This window comes from Acartia tonsa, chromosome 7 (genome assembly GCF_053477335.1).
Source record: "Acartia tonsa isolate MP-2025a chromosome 7, ASM5347733v1, whole genome shotgun sequence".
Taxonomy (NCBI): Eukaryota; Metazoa; Arthropoda; class Copepoda; order Calanoida; family Acartiidae; genus Acartia; species Acartia tonsa.
In genome coordinates this window covers 14,148,732-14,166,933 of record NC_137266.1, presented here as the reverse complement: position 1 = coordinate 14,166,933, position 18,202 = coordinate 14,148,732, and the positions used below count along the sequence as shown (strand labels likewise).

Here is an 18,202-nt window from a genome sequence, read left to right as displayed (position 1 = left end):
CTTTCGTACTTTTCGTGTCTTTAGTAGCGCAGCTACTCTCTAATTTTGGTGTGTTTGTTCATTTTTTTGTATTTAGTTTGTACATAGAGTCATAATGTTATAATTGTACTTTATATTTATCTTTTATGTATCTTGTTGATGTTATAGCAAAAAAACTCTTAGTGCTACAATTTTTACATTAATGGTTTGACTTCTAATTATGTTATTAATTAAGGTCATCTGATGATGAGTGTTCCACTTTGGAGAAGGATCTAGAGGTGAGTTAACTCTAGTGGCGCAGCTACCCTACACGTCAACCATAATGGTTGGTTGGTTAGTCTGTAATTCTTACATATTTACAAGTATTTTTTTTATTTCTAATGGTTAATATTCTTTTATTATGTCTCCCAAAATATTTTCATAGAGCATTGCAAAATTGCTATTTCTCAAAATACAAAATTTCCATAAGGAAAAAGGATAAGAGGATGAATACTCACCCCTTTTTCATGGTAAAATACTACTTCCCCATCCCTAAATTTAGAAGCAGACGAAAATCAAAAACCGCCCAGGGCTTTTTGTAAGTCAATCATAAATAATAATGTGAATAAAAAGAAAAGCGATATTTAGCAAACAGCCGTGGGCGGTCAGAATCAGCTGAATGTTCATTATGAAAAAAATTTCCCCCTTTTTAGAAATAGAAGGATTCATCTTTCATGAACAAATTTTTTTAAATAAAAATAAAATTCTATGTAATTTTTAATTAAAACACTAAAACGAAAATATCTAATCTAATATTCTTGCCCTAAATATGGAAATAGTAAAAAGTAAAAAAATATTTTTTTAATAATTTTTAATCCTCCCATTTAAAAAGTAGTGGAATAGCAATAAATTTTAGCGCGGCAACAGCGCTGGGTAGGCCTCTAGGCCCACTGCCTATTTTCGTCTTCTAGTTGCTTCGATTCCTCTCTTTTATTTTTTTCTCTATGAAAATTTCATAATTAATATCCTTTTAGGTTATTAAATCTGTATTAGAACAAAACTCAGCCATGGATTTAAGCTTAGAAAACACCAAGTAAGCTATTTTTAACCCTTTTCCGGGTGAGGGAGGGTCTTGAAGATCCCAATTACGGGGGAGTGGAAGCATGTTTAATGACTCCCTTGCTATCTCGGAAACCATCGATAAATCAAAACAAACCAAAAAGCAAAGTTGCTAAAAAATTAAATATTAATTATTTTATAAAAGTAACAGGATGTCTGTCTGTTTCGATGGATCTTGATAACCATTGAAGGGGTAATGTTCTCCTTCACAGAGAAGCTCCTTATAGGTCCTGAGAAGGTTTGTAACTAATTTGTAGGAGGCCACTAGAGGCCTTTAGGGCGTAGCAGCCCGCTAGTTATTCATAAGGTAACAAGGATGATAACATTCAACAAAAATAATTGTGTTAATAAAGTTAAATATTAATAATTCATTAAAATCATTTTAGGAGCACTGATGAAATTGAGAAGAAATCAGAGGATTATAGTATAAAGGTAATCTATATTTCATTCATCTATGAAGGCCAGTTATCTTAACATGTTAGACAATGAACAATAATTTGTTGGTACATCCCGAATGTTGATAAAGAAACTATACCTTCTATAGATTAAAATCATTGGTTAAAAAGTTTTGTCAATTCTACATAGTTAAATTAACCTATGAAGATTTGATCGAAGTTTCAAAATTCTTAAAAAGGCATATAGTTTTTACCCCTTCCAGATATTTTATCCTGATTCATGTCAGTTCCTATTCTAAATTTATACCAACGGGATAGTTTAGGGAAACGTTATTAACTTTTTGAGACACTATCAACAGCATCTGTTCAGATATAATTAGAGTAAAATAATAGAGGAGGAACAGGTTAAATTACTATATGTCACTTCATCATGGACCCTGTGCTGACTTTCAATTGGTTATTTGAATATCAGCTAATAACATTGGTAATAATTACACAGCTAAGTCGCTACAAAAGTGCAATTTGCTAGAAGACTAAAAAGGTCCCCAAGACTGCATCAATGAAGTTGTCTGTTTTACATCCTTATACTGAAGTAACAGGATGTGTGTCTGTGTGTTTGTTTGTACCGAAGGATCTCGCTAACCGCTGAACCGATCGGGTTTTCCTTAACAGGGTAGCTTCTCATAGGTCCCGGGAAGGTTTTTAACTATTTTGGGGAAGGGTACTACCACCCTTCCAAGAGAAATAATATAAAATCGAAATTTTTATTTTAAGTATAGAGACTCCTACGTAACATTGCGAGGTATCGTATAAAGAGACTCTTACGCAACATATCGTAGAAACTTGAACGCAACAAAAAACCAAACATTAAAAGTGCCACTAGAGGCTTCTAGGGGCGTAGCCGTTAGTATCTAATAAACTATAATTCATTTAGATATCCACCAATGCAGAGGCCCCAATGTGTAACACCTCCTGGAAAGAGTCGAGCAAGTCCTGGCTGGAGACAAACAAATTCTGGCTGAACGAAAACAAAACTGACATTGAGGATGTGAATAAGTCTACTGACAAAGATGCCAACATGAGAACATCTGGTGTGGAGGAAAAAGAAACTTATGAGAATAAGAAAGATGATGATGAAAAAGGTAAACTTGGGTTTTAAAATTAAATTGACAAAAAAAGAAAATCTAGTTGATTTTCAAATTGATTTACAATATAAAATATTTTGAAACACACAAAAATAAGTCTGTCTTTATTACAATTTAATATGCCTATTTACAATATTTACGTCATTTGCATGTCCCTAAAATTGAACACAGTAAAAGTGTCGGACTGATTATGACGTAAAAAAAAATTAGCCAATGAGAGGCCACTATAATTTTTACAATTGGTCAATAATGGCCTCTTATTGGCTAATTTTTTTTTTCGTCATAATCAGTCCGATTCTTTTACTGTGTTCCTAAAATTTAGTTTTGTTTAATTCTTTATTTTTATGACTTTTCCCCTTAAATCCAACATGTTTAAATTTTTTATCTACAATATATTTTTTATTCTAATTTCACGCTTTTTTGTAGTATTTATGCTCATAATGATTTTGTGTACTTTTTTAATATAAAGGCTAGCTTGAATAATTGTAATTAATCCTAACTGCTCAAATGTAAATTGCATTGTCTAAATATGATAAACAAGAATAGTTTTCATATGGAATATATAAGTCTATAGAATTTGGCTAGCTCCTAATAAATACACGGCCTTGGCTCCTTTTTTAATAAATGCACTGTATGCCTATTTTTGATAGCATAGCTTCGCTATAACTCACTTTATTCTCCTGGATGTTATTTTCTGCTCTTGCAGACCCCATATTTCTAAAAGTGTAATGTTATTTAATCAGCTTCTTTTAGCGATATATTTTTAAAGGTCGGGGGAAGTCTTTTATCTTTTTAGTGCGTGTGTACTTTATAATTTACTAGCGGCCGCGCTCCTAGCATGTAGGGGTCTTGTATTAACAGGGGAATTGGGATAGAAAATAGCTTAAAATCATCTTAAGACTTAAATCAGAAAATCTTAAAATGAAATAGCCTAAAACAATCACTGGACATGTTTGAAGCTTACCTAAATAGAGTATCAAATTGGTTCAGTAGATTTCGAGATCTGAAGCTTTAGACAAAAAACTTGTTATTTTATATAACGTTATATCAGCCGCCTACAATTGTTTTCTCAGCTGCCCTATGAAATTAAAATAGACCTGTCCCATGATCATACAATTCAAAACTTGATCAAAGTTGTTAATAAATTCATGTTATTTGATACCTAGCTACATTAGGAAATTTTTATCCTTGTTTCATAATTTTAGAGGACGAAGCACATGAATTTGAAGACTACAGCCTTCCAATTGATATTCAGAATAGCAACATATACGAGGTGGGTGACATGACAGTATACAGTTAGTAGGATTAGTGGCGTTTCCCTCAAATGCATTGTTGAGCACTGAATCCCCCCACGCCTTATCTTGAAAAGAAATAAAAAATAAGGCAGGTTGGTTGATTGGTATATTTGTATATTTGGTTTTTACTTAGGGCGGGTTTAGGTTAGGTTAAATTAGTACAGGGCTATGGACCACAGGGGCCTTGCAATGTAAGTCCCCCACCCCCCTATTTTCAATATATTTCAAAGGTAAGAGAGGGGTTTAGATCTGTGATTGCAAGACAACTTTTGGGAAAACAACAGTAGGATTAACATGCAGTTAGATTAAAAAACTGCGATGTTTTTTAAATAGATTTGTATACCTAGTTATTTCATACTTCTTTGTATTAAGCAAAGCAATAGATTTATTATTACTTGGATCTTACACCAGATTTTATATTCTATAAACAAAAAAATAAAACTTCCAAAGGGCTAAAAAAGGTCCTATAACAAATGAAGGAGTCGCAAACGTCGGAGTGGACATACGCAGGAGTGGACACTTAACCTAACCTAACCTATTTTAAACCTTATTTTAGGTTTTTTAAATGCCTAACCCCTGCGGGGAGGCTTATTTGTATATTCATATCTTAACCTAACCTGTATAGAAATATTTAATTGAATTAATATTTTAACACTCCTGCGTTTGTCCACTCCGACGTTTGGGACTCCCGCGTTTGTCCTGGAGCCCTAAAAAAACGATTCCTATGAAGAGTGCCTTAAAAAAAGAGAAAGAGAGAGTTTTAAATGATTGTGTCCAAATGAAATCCAAAAGTGATCATCAACAAAATTACCGCCTACACTTAATTCCAAATATTGTATGTATACATTAAAGTCTCTACTATTTTTAATTGTACACTTTTTAGTCGCAAAGCTACTATAAAACAAGAAATTGTACGTTAGTCTATCCGTTCTTTTTTCACATACTTATACTTTCACATAGTTTAGATTTGTTAAATTATTGAATTGTTAATCGAACTACTTTTGGCTTACAAAGAATTTAACCATGTTCAAGCTATTAATGATTTCAAATAATGAAATTTATCATTGACGATCACATTCTAGCCCTATTCTTCAGACAGACATACTTATTTAAAGAGTAACTACACTTTGAAATAATAGAACTTTGTTTTTTACGAAATAATTTCTGATTTTATATAATTAAGATTGTACATATTGTACAGATATCTAAAATTATTGTGTACTATCCTTCCAAGTTATTTAAGGAATGACAGATGCGAATCATGCAATATGATGGATACATTCCAATAAAAAGACTGTCCATGTCAATTTTTAGGAGTGCAGTATGCTCTATAACACGTAATTTACAAAAAAAGATATTTTCTCGGCTGCTATGAAAGGTAGATGTCTTTTTACTTAAGCTACTCTCTATAAGTATTCTTTGTCAGTAAGTATCATAATTTGCATTATTTTACCTTTTGTTTTGAATACTTTGAATTTGGAAAAGTCCTTTAAATTGAAGTATTTTTAAAAGCGAAGCTTTTCTATAATTAGGGTCGGTTCGTCCGTCCGTCCGTCTGAAACGTTTTGGGGGAAACGTGTTTTTCTCGGCTCCTTTTCAAGATAGACACCTGAAATTTTTAGGGATTATATAAGTTTCTATTCTTCATATTTTCACTAAGTTTGATTAAGATATGTCAATTAATTGGGGTGCTAGGTCGATTCCTAGATTTTTAAGTTTTCATGATTTTCTTGATTCCTATTCAAGATAGAAGTATAAAACTTTCAGGGAGTAAATAAATTCAAATTCTGCACACTTCTATAAAGTTTCATTCATGATATTTGCTTATTGGTTGGGGTGCTAGATCGATTCCTAGTTTTTTAAGTGTTCAAGGTTTTTTCAACTCCTAGTCCAGATAGACGGCTGAAATTTTTGGGGATTGAATAAGTTTACATTTTACATATTTTCTTAAATGTTTCTTTAGGATAAACTTATTGGTTGCGGTGCTAGATCGATTCTTAGATTTCCACATTATAAATCAGGAAAGGTTTCGTGATTTTATTTTTATTTTGTATTAAAAAGCTATATAGTTCATTATGAATGTTCATCCATAATTTTTGAGCTTCGCCACTTATGGATATTGTCATCCTTGTTTATATACATTCTGATAACCATATAAAACAAACAGAGGCAAGTAAAATAGCCAGGAATTTTAAGGAATAAGACAAAATGTACACACTTAATTAAGTTAAACAAAATTACCATTACCGTTAATTAAAATTATTGGTTGAAAAGTTTGGACACTATTATTTTGTAATAAAGATTGAAGTCTCTAATCTTTTTGAGTAACCTGTATGATTTATATTCAAGTTAAACCTTATCCCTTTCCTGAGAGCAGCTTGCAATATTTTATCTTTGAAAAGGACAGTAAACCTTAATACATAGAAGTTCAAGGGTGGTGGTAAAGTTTAAAACTTTAAACCCTTCATTCCAGCTTTCCCCCCTCCTCCTTCAAATTAAAAAAAATATTTTAGATTACACCGCTTAACCCTTTAAAAACTCTTATTTTACCCCCTTAAAAGAAAAAAAATTGAGCGTTCTTGCATGCCATAATATGTATTTTTTCCGTTCTAAAATACTTTGTTTCACATTAGTCAATCAAATAGTTGTAAAAATACTAAATTGAAATGTCTACAAGTTATAAAAATTGTGTATTGATTTCAGGCACATTTCACTGTTTGCTTTGCAATTGTAAAATGTGTAAAATTTGTAATATACAGATTTTTGTTTTAATTTTAGATTATAGGATGTCAACAAAAAAAATAGGATAGGACATTCCCCAAATTAGAGTTAGAGATTATCTTTGAAGTGAAAGGAGAAAGTCGCTCCAAAAAAAAAATTCTGACGTCATAAAAATGAGGGATGGGGAGAGGATAAAAAAGAGATGGATAATCACTATGACGTCACGTGGCTAAAATTTGAGCGACTTTCTCCTTACAGAGTTTGGAACTAAATCTAAGTTTTTAATAGGTTGGTAAAAATGCGTGTATGAAATATTGCATTTAAAACCAACTTAAGTATTACTCATATTTCTTTTTAATTGACTGCAATAAAACCATAAAATATCCTTTTTGTGCAATAATAATACTTAATGCTTTTAGCAATTAACACCAGGGCTTGGCAGCTGACAATATAAGTTTAAAAGTTAATGCTGAAAAGGTTAAAAGCAACATGTCCCACCCCCCAAGAAAATAGCTTAAAACCACCACAGGACCAATAGTTATATACCCTGAAGAGTAGAATCCGATCGGTTCAGTGGTTACCGAGATCTTAAGGGACAGACGGACGGACAGACAGACAGACGGACGGACGGACAGACATCAAGCTTCTTTGTATTATAGATAGTCATTATGCCATTACATATTAAAAACATTATGTCATTCGTAGCCACTTTTATTGCTTGCCATACTGTTGACATGAACAATAATGTCATGCTGATGACGTGTCAGTCGTTACCATTTTCATTTAAAACAATATAGTCGATAAAACTCATTGAAACTGCATATCGAAATGATGAATGCTAGAGGTTTTAATAGGGAAATAAGAAATCGGCTGCTGTAGAACTGAATTTATATCAGCCATAAACGGGGCTGTTCCGATAATATGCGGATATTATATACAAAAAAATTGAGCGGATATCCTACCCTGATAAAACACACACCTAAAAAACTAATTACTTTTTAATGGTGTTGGTTAAGAAATCATTATCAAGAAAAACTAATCAATTTTAATACTTTATTCGTGCTCTTTATGCTGAGATTAAAAAAATGTTACACTTACTATTGAAAGAAAATTATACCTTTAAAAGCAACACTTTCCTATTTTTATATCAATACGCCAGTACATCACTACGTCAGAGACAACAAAATAATATATTCTATTTTAAACCATAAAGAGATTGTCTTATAGAAGAAAACTTGTTTAACCCTGTAATTAAAATTGGCATGTTCTGCTTTTACGATTGTGAGTCATTAGAAATCCTTATATTGATTGGAACTATTTAAATATTGATTGGATCTTAATCCAGATTTTCATGTTCTCTAATAAACTGAAACACGTAGCGGGCTAAAATGACAATATCCCCCAAACATCCCCTTTATCCAATCCACTGCCCTTCTACTGGATGAACAAACTGGCCAATAAACGAGTTTTATGTTACCAGGCTAAAATAACAGGAATTTTTTCCTGTCATAATATCCCCGTATATTCTACATCCATTATCATACTATCAAAAATATTCAAAAAGAAGCTACTCTATTACTGTTTCATAAAATTTGAATATACACTTTTATTTGTGTTACATTCGCTTTTATTTACATATGTCATTATGCTTGTTTTCATTGTTTAGGTCGAATCGCACGAAGGATTACGAACATACGGACAGACTATGACAAATAAGGCTGCGCTTTTAATAAATTGATAAAATTTTCTGGCTATAAATGCATTAAGCCATAAAATAGGATGAAATTTTGATTAAATTGACCACACCCCTCATAATTTGCAAAGTAGCTTAGAAAGTCATTTCAGACATCAAATGAAAAATAAATTAATATTTTATAATAGTTTTTTTTATCGCTTTGCATTATAGACAACTTTCGGCAGATATTTAAATGAAATCTATAAGATAAAAACCAGAAGGTTCCTTCTGCAAAACTGCTATTAATCATATGAGTACCTATTATTTTAATATCCGTTGGAAATTGTTTGTAATACGATGCTATACACAATTTTGCAGTATGGTTGAGAACCGGTTATAATTCGCGGATTTTAATCGGTTTCGAAGTTATACTGGAATATATTTATACTTGTTTCATGGTGATTGGACTTTCTCTTATAAAAATTTTCTAAACTTCTATGAATTGATTCAAAAACAGAAAAATAAAAAAAATAACCAAAAACATTAAAATTTATGTAAGTGTACTTATTGATTAATTTCTGAAGCTCTTAAGTTTGCATTAAGGATAGGCAAATGAACTGTTTCAAATTTAGTGACTGGTGGGAAGATTTCAAGGAAATATTTCTATAATATCTGTCTTGCAAATTTATATTTTTAACAACACATTTCTATTTTAATTCTTAAAAAATTTTAGTCGAGGTTCCGTGATTTTCATAATATGTCGATTTAGTTTCATATTCGAAGCTAGTAATAGAAATAGCATAAAATATCTTAAGACTTAGAGGCCTCCAGGGGCACTTGAGCGTAGGGGGAAGGTTAAGTCAACCCTCCTTTTTCTTTTTAGTTTTAAAAAGAAAATGAAATTTAATTTGGAATGGGATAATTTTGTTTTTAGAGGCGATTTCTATTGGGCTGGTGGGGGGGGGGGGATGGGAAGAGTGGCTATATATGGATGAAAGTTCTGAGAGGGTTGTTAATGATCTTTATCGAAGGTGGCTTAATTACCCAGTGAAATTCAATAAACCAATTTATGAGTTTTATCTTTTTTAGGATCCCGACATCATAAAATCCTCCATGTCGCCTGACAGACCATCAACCAAGCTGGTCTACGAGGCATTCAACATGCAAGAATCCGCCAAAATCAATCAAACAGAAATGTTAAACCTATCTACAAAAGAAAATCTTAGGAATAAGATTAGTTTGTCCATAAGTTCAGCATCGAATGTATCAACACCCGTATCAAATGCATCAATTGTAACCCCACCGAAAGTATCAACACCCCCGCCGTCAATAGGGGGACGCCAGCCGTTGGAACCGTTTATGCCATTGAGAAAGTTGTCTTATAATCATAATGTTAATGCAAATAGGCAAGTATTTCATTTTCTAATTGCAAAATATTTTTATGCAACATTTATTTTTTTGCAAACACCAAGATGTATTAAGAACGATTTCATTCAATAGTGGCCAAGCTTTTAAGAACGATAAGATAACCACGAGGCAATATGTCATACATAGAAAGAGAGAGAAAGTAATAGAGAAAGATACAAGGGCTTATAGAGTAGCACCTCTACCATGTAGAAAATTAGTTTGGAAAATTCAGTATAATTATATATTCACTTTTTAAACAACTACCTGCCTTAAATAGTATTGACCCTTTAGCTAGCAGACGAAAACGAATTTCATTTTGTATTTCTTGCTCAATTAAGCTGTTAAAAGCTAAAACTGTTTTAATGTCTTGGACTGTAATAATATAAGAATGAATATTTTTTAGTTTTGTAATAATTTTTATTTTAAATTTAAATTTGATTGTTTTTAGACCCCATAAATTTGAGCGGTCTCAGAGTAGTCAACCTGTGAAGAACTATGGTCCACCTGGCAGCCACATCAATAATCCAATGGTCACAAGATCAGCTGAATATAGACCCAGGTAAAAATAATTATGGCCAGTCTGACATCATGACGGACAAAATAGCACTAATAGCAAAAAATCTTCGCTTTTAAATAATGTTCAGAGACAAACCTAAATACAACAGACAACAATATATTGTTGAGATATATTGAGCCTGTTTGTGGGTCAAGGCATTCTAGTAGTTACTAATTAAGATAAACATAAGAATAAAAAAAATCCTCTAATTTTTAGGTTTAGGAAGAACAATTCTGTTATTAGCCCACCACCTTTCAGATCTTTAGATAATAAGCTGGTAAGTTTTTTTTCTACAAGACTTTTATGACCCATTTTCAACTGTATTAAGCTTACTAGGTGTGTCTGTAGTTATGAAATGCTTATGAAATTAGTTTTCTCTGTTATTATTTTAGATAAATGTGTGAAATTTGCTGTGAAGATATGTTCAGTCCTTTCAATCATAATTAAATTCTAGTGATTTGTTCCATTTTTTGAGCTTTGCAACTTATAGATGCTTTCATCCTTGTTAATTCAGGCATCGAGTAATCTGTCTAAGAGTTGTTCTGACTTGTTCAAAGAGATGGATAAGAAGAGTGGTTGTGTTCAGCCCAGTGAACTTAGGAATTTAATCATAACAAACAATAAATCCAGAAAAAATATCGCATTCCTTATGGCAGCAGTGCTCGGCACCTTGACGTGCCTAGCCGCGGGCGCTCGGCCCACTAGCCTATAACCTAACACAACCTAATGTATTAACAGTTGAAGATATTTTTCTTAAATAAATGTCCTGAGGCTAACATAGGTTAGGTTAGGTTAGGTTATAGGCTAGGGTACCGAGCGCCCGCGGCTAGGCAGGCCAGGGGGCCGAGTGCTGAGGCCATGTTATTTATTAACAGTGGAACCTACTTTCCTCAGGAGGCTACTTTTCTTAAGTAAATGTCCTGCTGAGGCTACTTTGTTCTAGAGGCTACTTTGTCTGGAGGCTACTGTGTCCGAGGCTACTTTGTCCGGGGCTACTTTGTCTGAGACTACTTTGTCCAAGATCCAAAATTACACCTTCTGTAGATTACAATCAGTGGTTGAAACGTTTGCAGACACAACTAAATGAACCAACCAATCAAAATTCAATAAAAGTCCCCAAGTTTGTAAATCTATCGAATAAGAATTTGTTTTTTAGACTTTGGGGACTAGTGTAATAAACAGCCCAATGTCCCCTCCCTCCCTGCTTGTTTTTGCATTTATGATTACATTTGTAAATTAAAACAGGAAAAGTTTTGTTCGGAAGGTATCCATAAACCTTTCTGTTAGGAAATCTAATAGCAAGCCAATCAGAAAAATCAGGTAAATTTATTAGTAGCAAAGTTACTCTATAAGTTTCTCTCGTTTTTCTCTCTCTCTCTCTCTCTTTCTCATAAAAATTCCATTGTCACAATATCCCCTTATTCTTTATCCATTAAAAGTACTTTAATACACAATTAAGCAAGTTTCCAGAAATTTTATATTTGATTGAAAGTCGTCATCTCTGCGCTTTTATGTAAAATCTAAATATTTTATCATTTTTAGCGATGCAATGAAGAAAATGTTCCCGATGCCAAAATCCTTGAAATCATTAGCTAATTCACAGGTATAGTAAATTATTAATACAGCAACATATTTTGTTGCTTGCCCACGAAGGGCCTTTCTAGCCCTAAAACCCCTCCCTCCTTTATTTTTTCAATAAATAAAAAATAATAGGGTTAGATTTTTTCTGCAGGGGCCATAAACCTGCGGGTTCTCTACTTTCGGTACCCTTACCATGCTGTAATAACTAAATAAAAAATATCTACCATTATCGCTTATTTTCAATTTATGTCGGAATCACAAGGAGGTTCTTTGTAGGAAAGAGCTAAGGTTTTTCTTTGAAGAATAGAATAACGTATAAGAATGTGTCCTTATTTGTTTTTAGACATTTTGAATAATGAGCCCCTGAATAATTTTTTCTCGAGGCTGTTTGATTCAATTGATTTATTATTGAATTTAAGATAAATTCTGACAGTTGGGAATATTTGGCAGAATGTGGAGTCAATCCTGTTTATGAAGAAGTTCAGGTGAAATATTTTTTTTGTATTTCTAATTCAAGGGCTATCTAACTGAAATTTGGTATTGTAATTGAAGGGTCTTTTGGGATAAGATGATGGACAATTAAAAAAAGAGAAGGATTTCAAAATTATTTTGAACACAATTGACACTTCTATAGATTAGAATTTTCCGTTAAAAGTTTAAAGTCTTAGACACCAACTATATCAATGAAATTTTATTAAAAATACTTAAAGTTTTTGAGCCAACAAATATTAATATACAGTTATAATACTTTGAGTACAGTCTAATGTCCCCTCCCACCCTTATTGTAATACTAAGCCTAAACATTGTTGTAAATAGTATTTTACTTTAGCTATACTTTCTAAAATAGTAATAACTTTTTTGATGAAAATAAAGGATAAAAAAATTAGGATTATATGTTATACGTATATTTTTAGGAAGCAAAGGACAGCGAAGATAAAAATAGCCTAAATAAATCTGCCATGAGGTAAAAGTTTGATTAATTTTTGGCAAGAAATTAATTTTATGTATAATTTGAAAATATTTCCTGCTCAGCTCATGGAAATAATTATACTTGTTTACAAAATACAACTAATTAATTGGCTGAAAACGAGAATAGCTATTCATAGTATCATATCAAAACAGCTTTCCGTGGATGGTAAAATAAAAATTAATAAAGTTTTGTTGACTCCGATAGTTTAAGGCCCAAGCCAACTTCTTTCTGGTACTTCTTTTAAAGTCTTTATTTAGTCTTTATTTTACTATTAGTGGAAAATTGTATATAATAATATGCGATACAAGATTTTTCAGTATGGCTATCCAGCGGATATTGGTACTTGACTGATGATTTTTTTCTAGATGTTTGAGCTGTGATAGTTTATACCAGAGTGACAATTCTAATAGTAACGCCAGTTCTATGAGTAGAGGAATTCCAGAGGAGCCACCCTCCATGGAAAAAGGTTCAGGTAAATCAAATTTCCTCCTTATATATTTAAATTTTTGTATTACCCCTCTTCATAGCTAAATATGGGCGTGCAAAGGGTTTTGACGCCCCTGAAAACAAAATAAGGGGGGATTTAGCTTTAGCCTTTAAGAAAGTGTATTACAGACTACATGTGGAACGTTATTTTATCGTCTTGGGATGTGAGCTTTATGTTTTATGATCATTGAGAATTAGTTCTTTCAAAAGGGGAATATACACAAAAAATAGTTACATATCCTTGATGGCATATTTACATTATATAATGGTTTGTAAGATATAAGACCCCAGGGGGTATATCAACCGCTTAGTTTACCCAAGGGGGTTGACCCCTTTGTACTTGATATCTTGTAAGGGGTATGGTGCAGTTTCTTCATAAACAACCCACTATCTGTCAACAAATTGATTGTTTTTTTAGGTGATGATTGGTCTGAAAGAATAACCAACACAAGCCTTACACCTTCAGGTAGAAACACATCAGAATTAGCTGACTCCACTAAGCTAAAGTCGTCTTCAAGCACAGGATCAGCTGATTCCAAAAGTCAAAAGTCGTCTTCTAGTGGAGAGAAGAGAGGTAGAGCCAGCAACAAACCCCAGCAACCACAAGCTCCTCAAAGGTTTGTTGTTACAAGTGATTAAACAAAGCTACTCTACAGATTGTGTATCGATTTTGTTAGTTTAACTTTCTCAAAAAAAAAGTATTTGAACAACATTGCAAATTGGAAAAAATTATTAGAACAGTAAATATCCAAAAATAAAATAATATCAAAGTCAATGAAACAATCTATTAAAAAGAAAATATCTACTTATATCTGATTCATACATATAAAATATTTCATTCAAATTAAATAATATTAAACCCAATTTTTAGTTTTTTATAGAAGTTTTTTTATTGTCTGATTTCATAAAATTTATTATTTTTCAGGGCCAAGAGTAAAAATGTTGGCACCAGAGCGGAAAAGATTTTATTTGTATAATTATCTAAATAAAGTTTATATTTACATATTTTTACAATAAAGTATTATTAATATATTAAAATACTGTTTTGTCTATTTGTTGTATTTTTAAAATTATGAATGTCGTCTTATTAGGTTCAGATTTAAGAAATACCAAATCTTGTGCTGATAAAATCCTATTCTGTTTTTCTTGTCTCGTGTGATACAATGTTATAAATAATTCCTCTGTATCACGTCTACAATGTCAGACATGTGACACTAGAAATTAGGTTAGGGGATAGGATTGAACCAATAATATAAAAAGATTGTTGAATTCAACTGTTGGTTGTCTTTAATTGTTAAGGATTATAGTGCCATAATATCTACTTCAGATATTTGGCATTTTAGGAGTGCCCACCGTGAAGTATATGCAGGCAGGAAACATTGGACTCTTAATTATACTTGCAGCTAAAGTTTTATAATCACGGTGTCTTATGTGTTAGCTTTAAATCAATATTTATGATCTATAAAATTGATCATTTTGTTTATCATCATTGGGAAAGTTCAATTGTATTATCCCTTAAGATCCTTTAAGTATTTGATAGATTATCGGATAACTGATATATTTTAATCAGCTTGACTTAAACGAAGTGTTCGATGTCCAATTTTAAATTTTATTTCTAATTTTACAAATAGATATAGAATGCATTGATATTTTGATAAAGGATTTTTTTCGTCAATTTTTGTTGCTAATGTAGTCCTTAGATATCGGCCAATCCGTTCCTTCGTGGTTAGATTAGTTGTTTTTTGAATATTCTAAACATCAAAACACAAATATCCTATTGCTGAAAAATATTATAAATATGTAATAATAATGGATTTATTAATATTTGGATCTTACACCAGATAATCATGTAGTCCATCAAAGTGAAACTTCTAGCCGGCTAAAATAATGATCTTCCCCATCCTCTCCCCTCCTTCTACTCGATATACGAACCTACCAATAATGAGAGGGAAAATATCAAGCTAAATTGACACTTTTTCTACTGCAATAATATCCACGTACGTTTATTCTACAATTCTACATCCATTGCAATTGTAATAAATAATTATATATATGTAACAAAACTGAGGGAATAAAAAATTTTCAATTATAAGTTGAATTATAACTGATAATGACATGTCAATAACAAATATCATTTCTTTATTACGGTCTTTTGTAACGCAAGATTAATTCTTAATATTTCCTTTTTATTAGCAAAGCTACTTTATAACTTTGTCTGTCCGTCTGTATGTTCTGCAGAAAGGCTAATTTTTGTGTTTAGATTCAACTAATGATTAGAAATATGATTTTCTCAGCTGTCTAAAATTTATCTTATATTTTCTGTACATATGATTCCTATTAATTAAGAACATTTGTTTTTATCGTTTAGCTGCGCTACATATAGAAGTTGTCATCTTTGTTAATATATTTTTCATCTTAATATATTAGTATTGAGAAATTATATTCATGATTTAAGGATATTTCTTCAAATATAATGTGCGTAAATCATAAATGACTACACCAAAATTCATCTATGGGCGTTAGAACATAAGAGTACCAGTCTTTCTATCTGTTGCAAAGGATCTCGCTAACTGCTGGAACGATATGGTTCTCCTTTATAGTGAAACTTCTTAAAGGTCCATATTAAGGTATATAACTCTTTTGGGGTTTAGTATCTTCAACTTTTTAAAAGAAATCGTCAATGCAAAGAATACCCAATCAAAAATTTATAATTTTATTAACAAAGAATAAGACGACATACATCATATTACTTTAATACAAGATAGACAATCTGAATGTAGTCATATGATGATAATATAACAGCACCAAACAAACAATGTTTAAAAAAGAAAAGGGAATATTTCTAAAATTATCAACACCCTGTTGAGAAAAAAAGTGCTTTGCTTTTGTAATAATATTCTGTTCACACACAATAAACTCTTTAAAATGTTGCAACCTCTCACGGATAAAGAAATAACCAAGGACGATTTTATCCAATAGGAATCTGTTTAAAGCATACAGGCATACATTTCAACAATTCATCCAGATACCTAAATGGCAAGATAGCGAATAAAAGGACACCAAAGTAATGATTTTTTTGTTTGCCATGTCAAGCCGGTTCTATTGGTATTTGGTTTGGCACCTAACGCATCCTAAAGTTTACAAAGCAAATATTTTCTGCTGGGTTAGTCTAACTTTAATAAAATCAACCTCTTATGTACTACCTCGTAGATTCTTTCCTGTTTATTTTGTGGATTTTTCATCATTATCCCATAAAATGGTCAGTAGTAGGCTGCCAAAAAAATTTATTTTTCTAAGATTAAATATTAAGGGAGTAATAAGCGTTAAAAAAAAACAGTTTACGACGGACACCCTGAATTGACTACCTATTATAATTGTCATAGGATAAAATTACCCATAAGAAAAATCTATAATACAAAGTAGAATGATGTCTGTCCGTCCCTTAAGATCTCGGTAACCACTGAACCGATCGGATTCTACTCCTCGGGAAATTTACCTACTGGTCATGTGGTGGTTTTAGGCTATTTTCTTGGGGGGGGGGGGGAAGCCGCTAGTGTATATTTAAAGTAAATACATCGATCTTCTTATATTAAATCTTTAAAAATCATTTAAATATTTTTAAACACATTGAAAGATTACCAATGTAGTATATGGGTTTTTAAGAGCTGTTTTAGAGAGTCAGTTTTGGTTTGATCTTGCTACTGGTAAGGTCTCTTTCCCCGGCTTGAACTAGGTGTTCGCTGAGGAGTTATTGTTAAATCCTCGTCAGTAGCCTCTGGATAAGGCTTATTAATCTCATTACTTGAGGTTTAGATTATATAGGTTATAATCTATAGGTATAATATATAGTTATTCTTTGATATCTGTTTGATTAATTACAATACATAATATCAACCTTCTTGTAAACATGGAGTTTATTATTAATTTGTTTAGCGTCTCTACTAGGGTTGGGCAGGATATCCGGCCGGATATCCGGCCATTTTCAATATCCGGCCGGATACCGGATATTGAAACTATCCGGCCGGATATCCGGCTCTATAATTTTTTATACTTTACACCAAAAATCTCTGCTTTTAAAATTTTAAATGGCTATAATTTTCTTATTATTGAAGCTAGAAGAACATTTTTTCTGAACAAGTTTAACTTTATGTAAATTTATATAAGATTTCTGAAGAAATTTTTTTTTGCTACTTTAGTATTTGGTAATTTGGCCGGTTATCCGGCCGGATATCCGGTAATTTGGCCGGATAACCGGATATATGCCGGATATCCGGCGTTTGAAATCAGCCGGATATCCGGTATCCGGTATCCGGCCAAAAAAGTATCCAGCCCAACCCTAGACTCTACTCTATAATAAGGCTTTAAGTATTCTGTAATTTTGACACCAATACCTTATCCCTGAAATAATATATAGGGAAGAAAAAAGAAAACAGAAATATACAAACAATCATACACAATTCAAATTTTATAAAATTTAAATAAGGATTTACTTTGTCTACTGTTATCTTACATGATATTATAAATAGTTGTCCGCGGAGATTAATATAATACATTATAGAATTAAATTAAAAGGTTATTCCAAAAATAAATATTCCTTCATGCATTCAAAACCTATCTTAAGTTCGACAGAATTCAAACCCATGATGAAAACTCATTTATTTTTTAAATTCATAATTGATTCAATAGTTTTATGAATATAATTTGATGAAAGAAAAGTCGAAACTGTTTAAATTTATTTTGTAGCGAAGCTTTTTTACATTTTTGGCGTATCTGTACGCCCTTACATGACAAACGTTATGTATACTAGCCCTTTGGATGATTCCTGTCACTATTAGATAGTATGCGGAAAGTGTAGCAACTCTTATTTTCGATACTAGAAATTACATACTTTAAA

General features: G+C 31.8%; 1 protein-coding gene across 6 annotated transcripts in view; it reads left to right on the top strand.

Moving 5' to 3' along the window:
• The window catches only part of LOC145324899 (uncharacterized), a 149,322-nt gene extending 135,009 nt beyond the window's left edge, over nucleotides 1–14,313 (top strand). For all 6 annotated transcript variants that reach the window (XM_080167641.1, XM_080167646.1, XM_080167647.1 and 3 more), the window contains 16 exons: nucleotides 215–257; nucleotides 993–1,051; nucleotides 1,464–1,509; nucleotides 2,407–2,614; nucleotides 3,823–3,890; nucleotides 9,398–9,714; nucleotides 10,164–10,274; nucleotides 10,488–10,548; nucleotides 10,786–10,874; nucleotides 11,520–11,591; nucleotides 11,814–11,874; nucleotides 12,272–12,337; nucleotides 12,767–12,816; nucleotides 13,188–13,294; nucleotides 13,727–13,925; nucleotides 14,234–14,313. In XM_080167641.1, the coding sequence (XP_080023767.1) occupies nucleotides 215–257; nucleotides 993–1,051; nucleotides 1,464–1,509; nucleotides 2,407–2,614; nucleotides 3,823–3,890; nucleotides 9,398–9,714; nucleotides 10,164–10,274; nucleotides 10,488–10,548; nucleotides 10,786–10,874; nucleotides 11,520–11,591; nucleotides 11,814–11,874; nucleotides 12,272–12,337; nucleotides 12,767–12,816; nucleotides 13,188–13,294; nucleotides 13,727–13,925; nucleotides 14,234–14,285 (1,609 nt within the window). In that variant the 3' untranslated portion in view covers nucleotides 14,286–14,313. The remainder of the gene's footprint in view (nucleotides 1–214; nucleotides 258–992; nucleotides 1,052–1,463; nucleotides 1,510–2,406; nucleotides 2,615–3,822; nucleotides 3,891–9,397; nucleotides 9,715–10,163; nucleotides 10,275–10,487; nucleotides 10,549–10,785; nucleotides 10,875–11,519; nucleotides 11,592–11,813; nucleotides 11,875–12,271; nucleotides 12,338–12,766; nucleotides 12,817–13,187; nucleotides 13,295–13,726; nucleotides 13,926–14,233) is intronic.
• The last annotated feature ends 3,889 nt before the right edge of the window (nucleotides 14,314–18,202 follow it).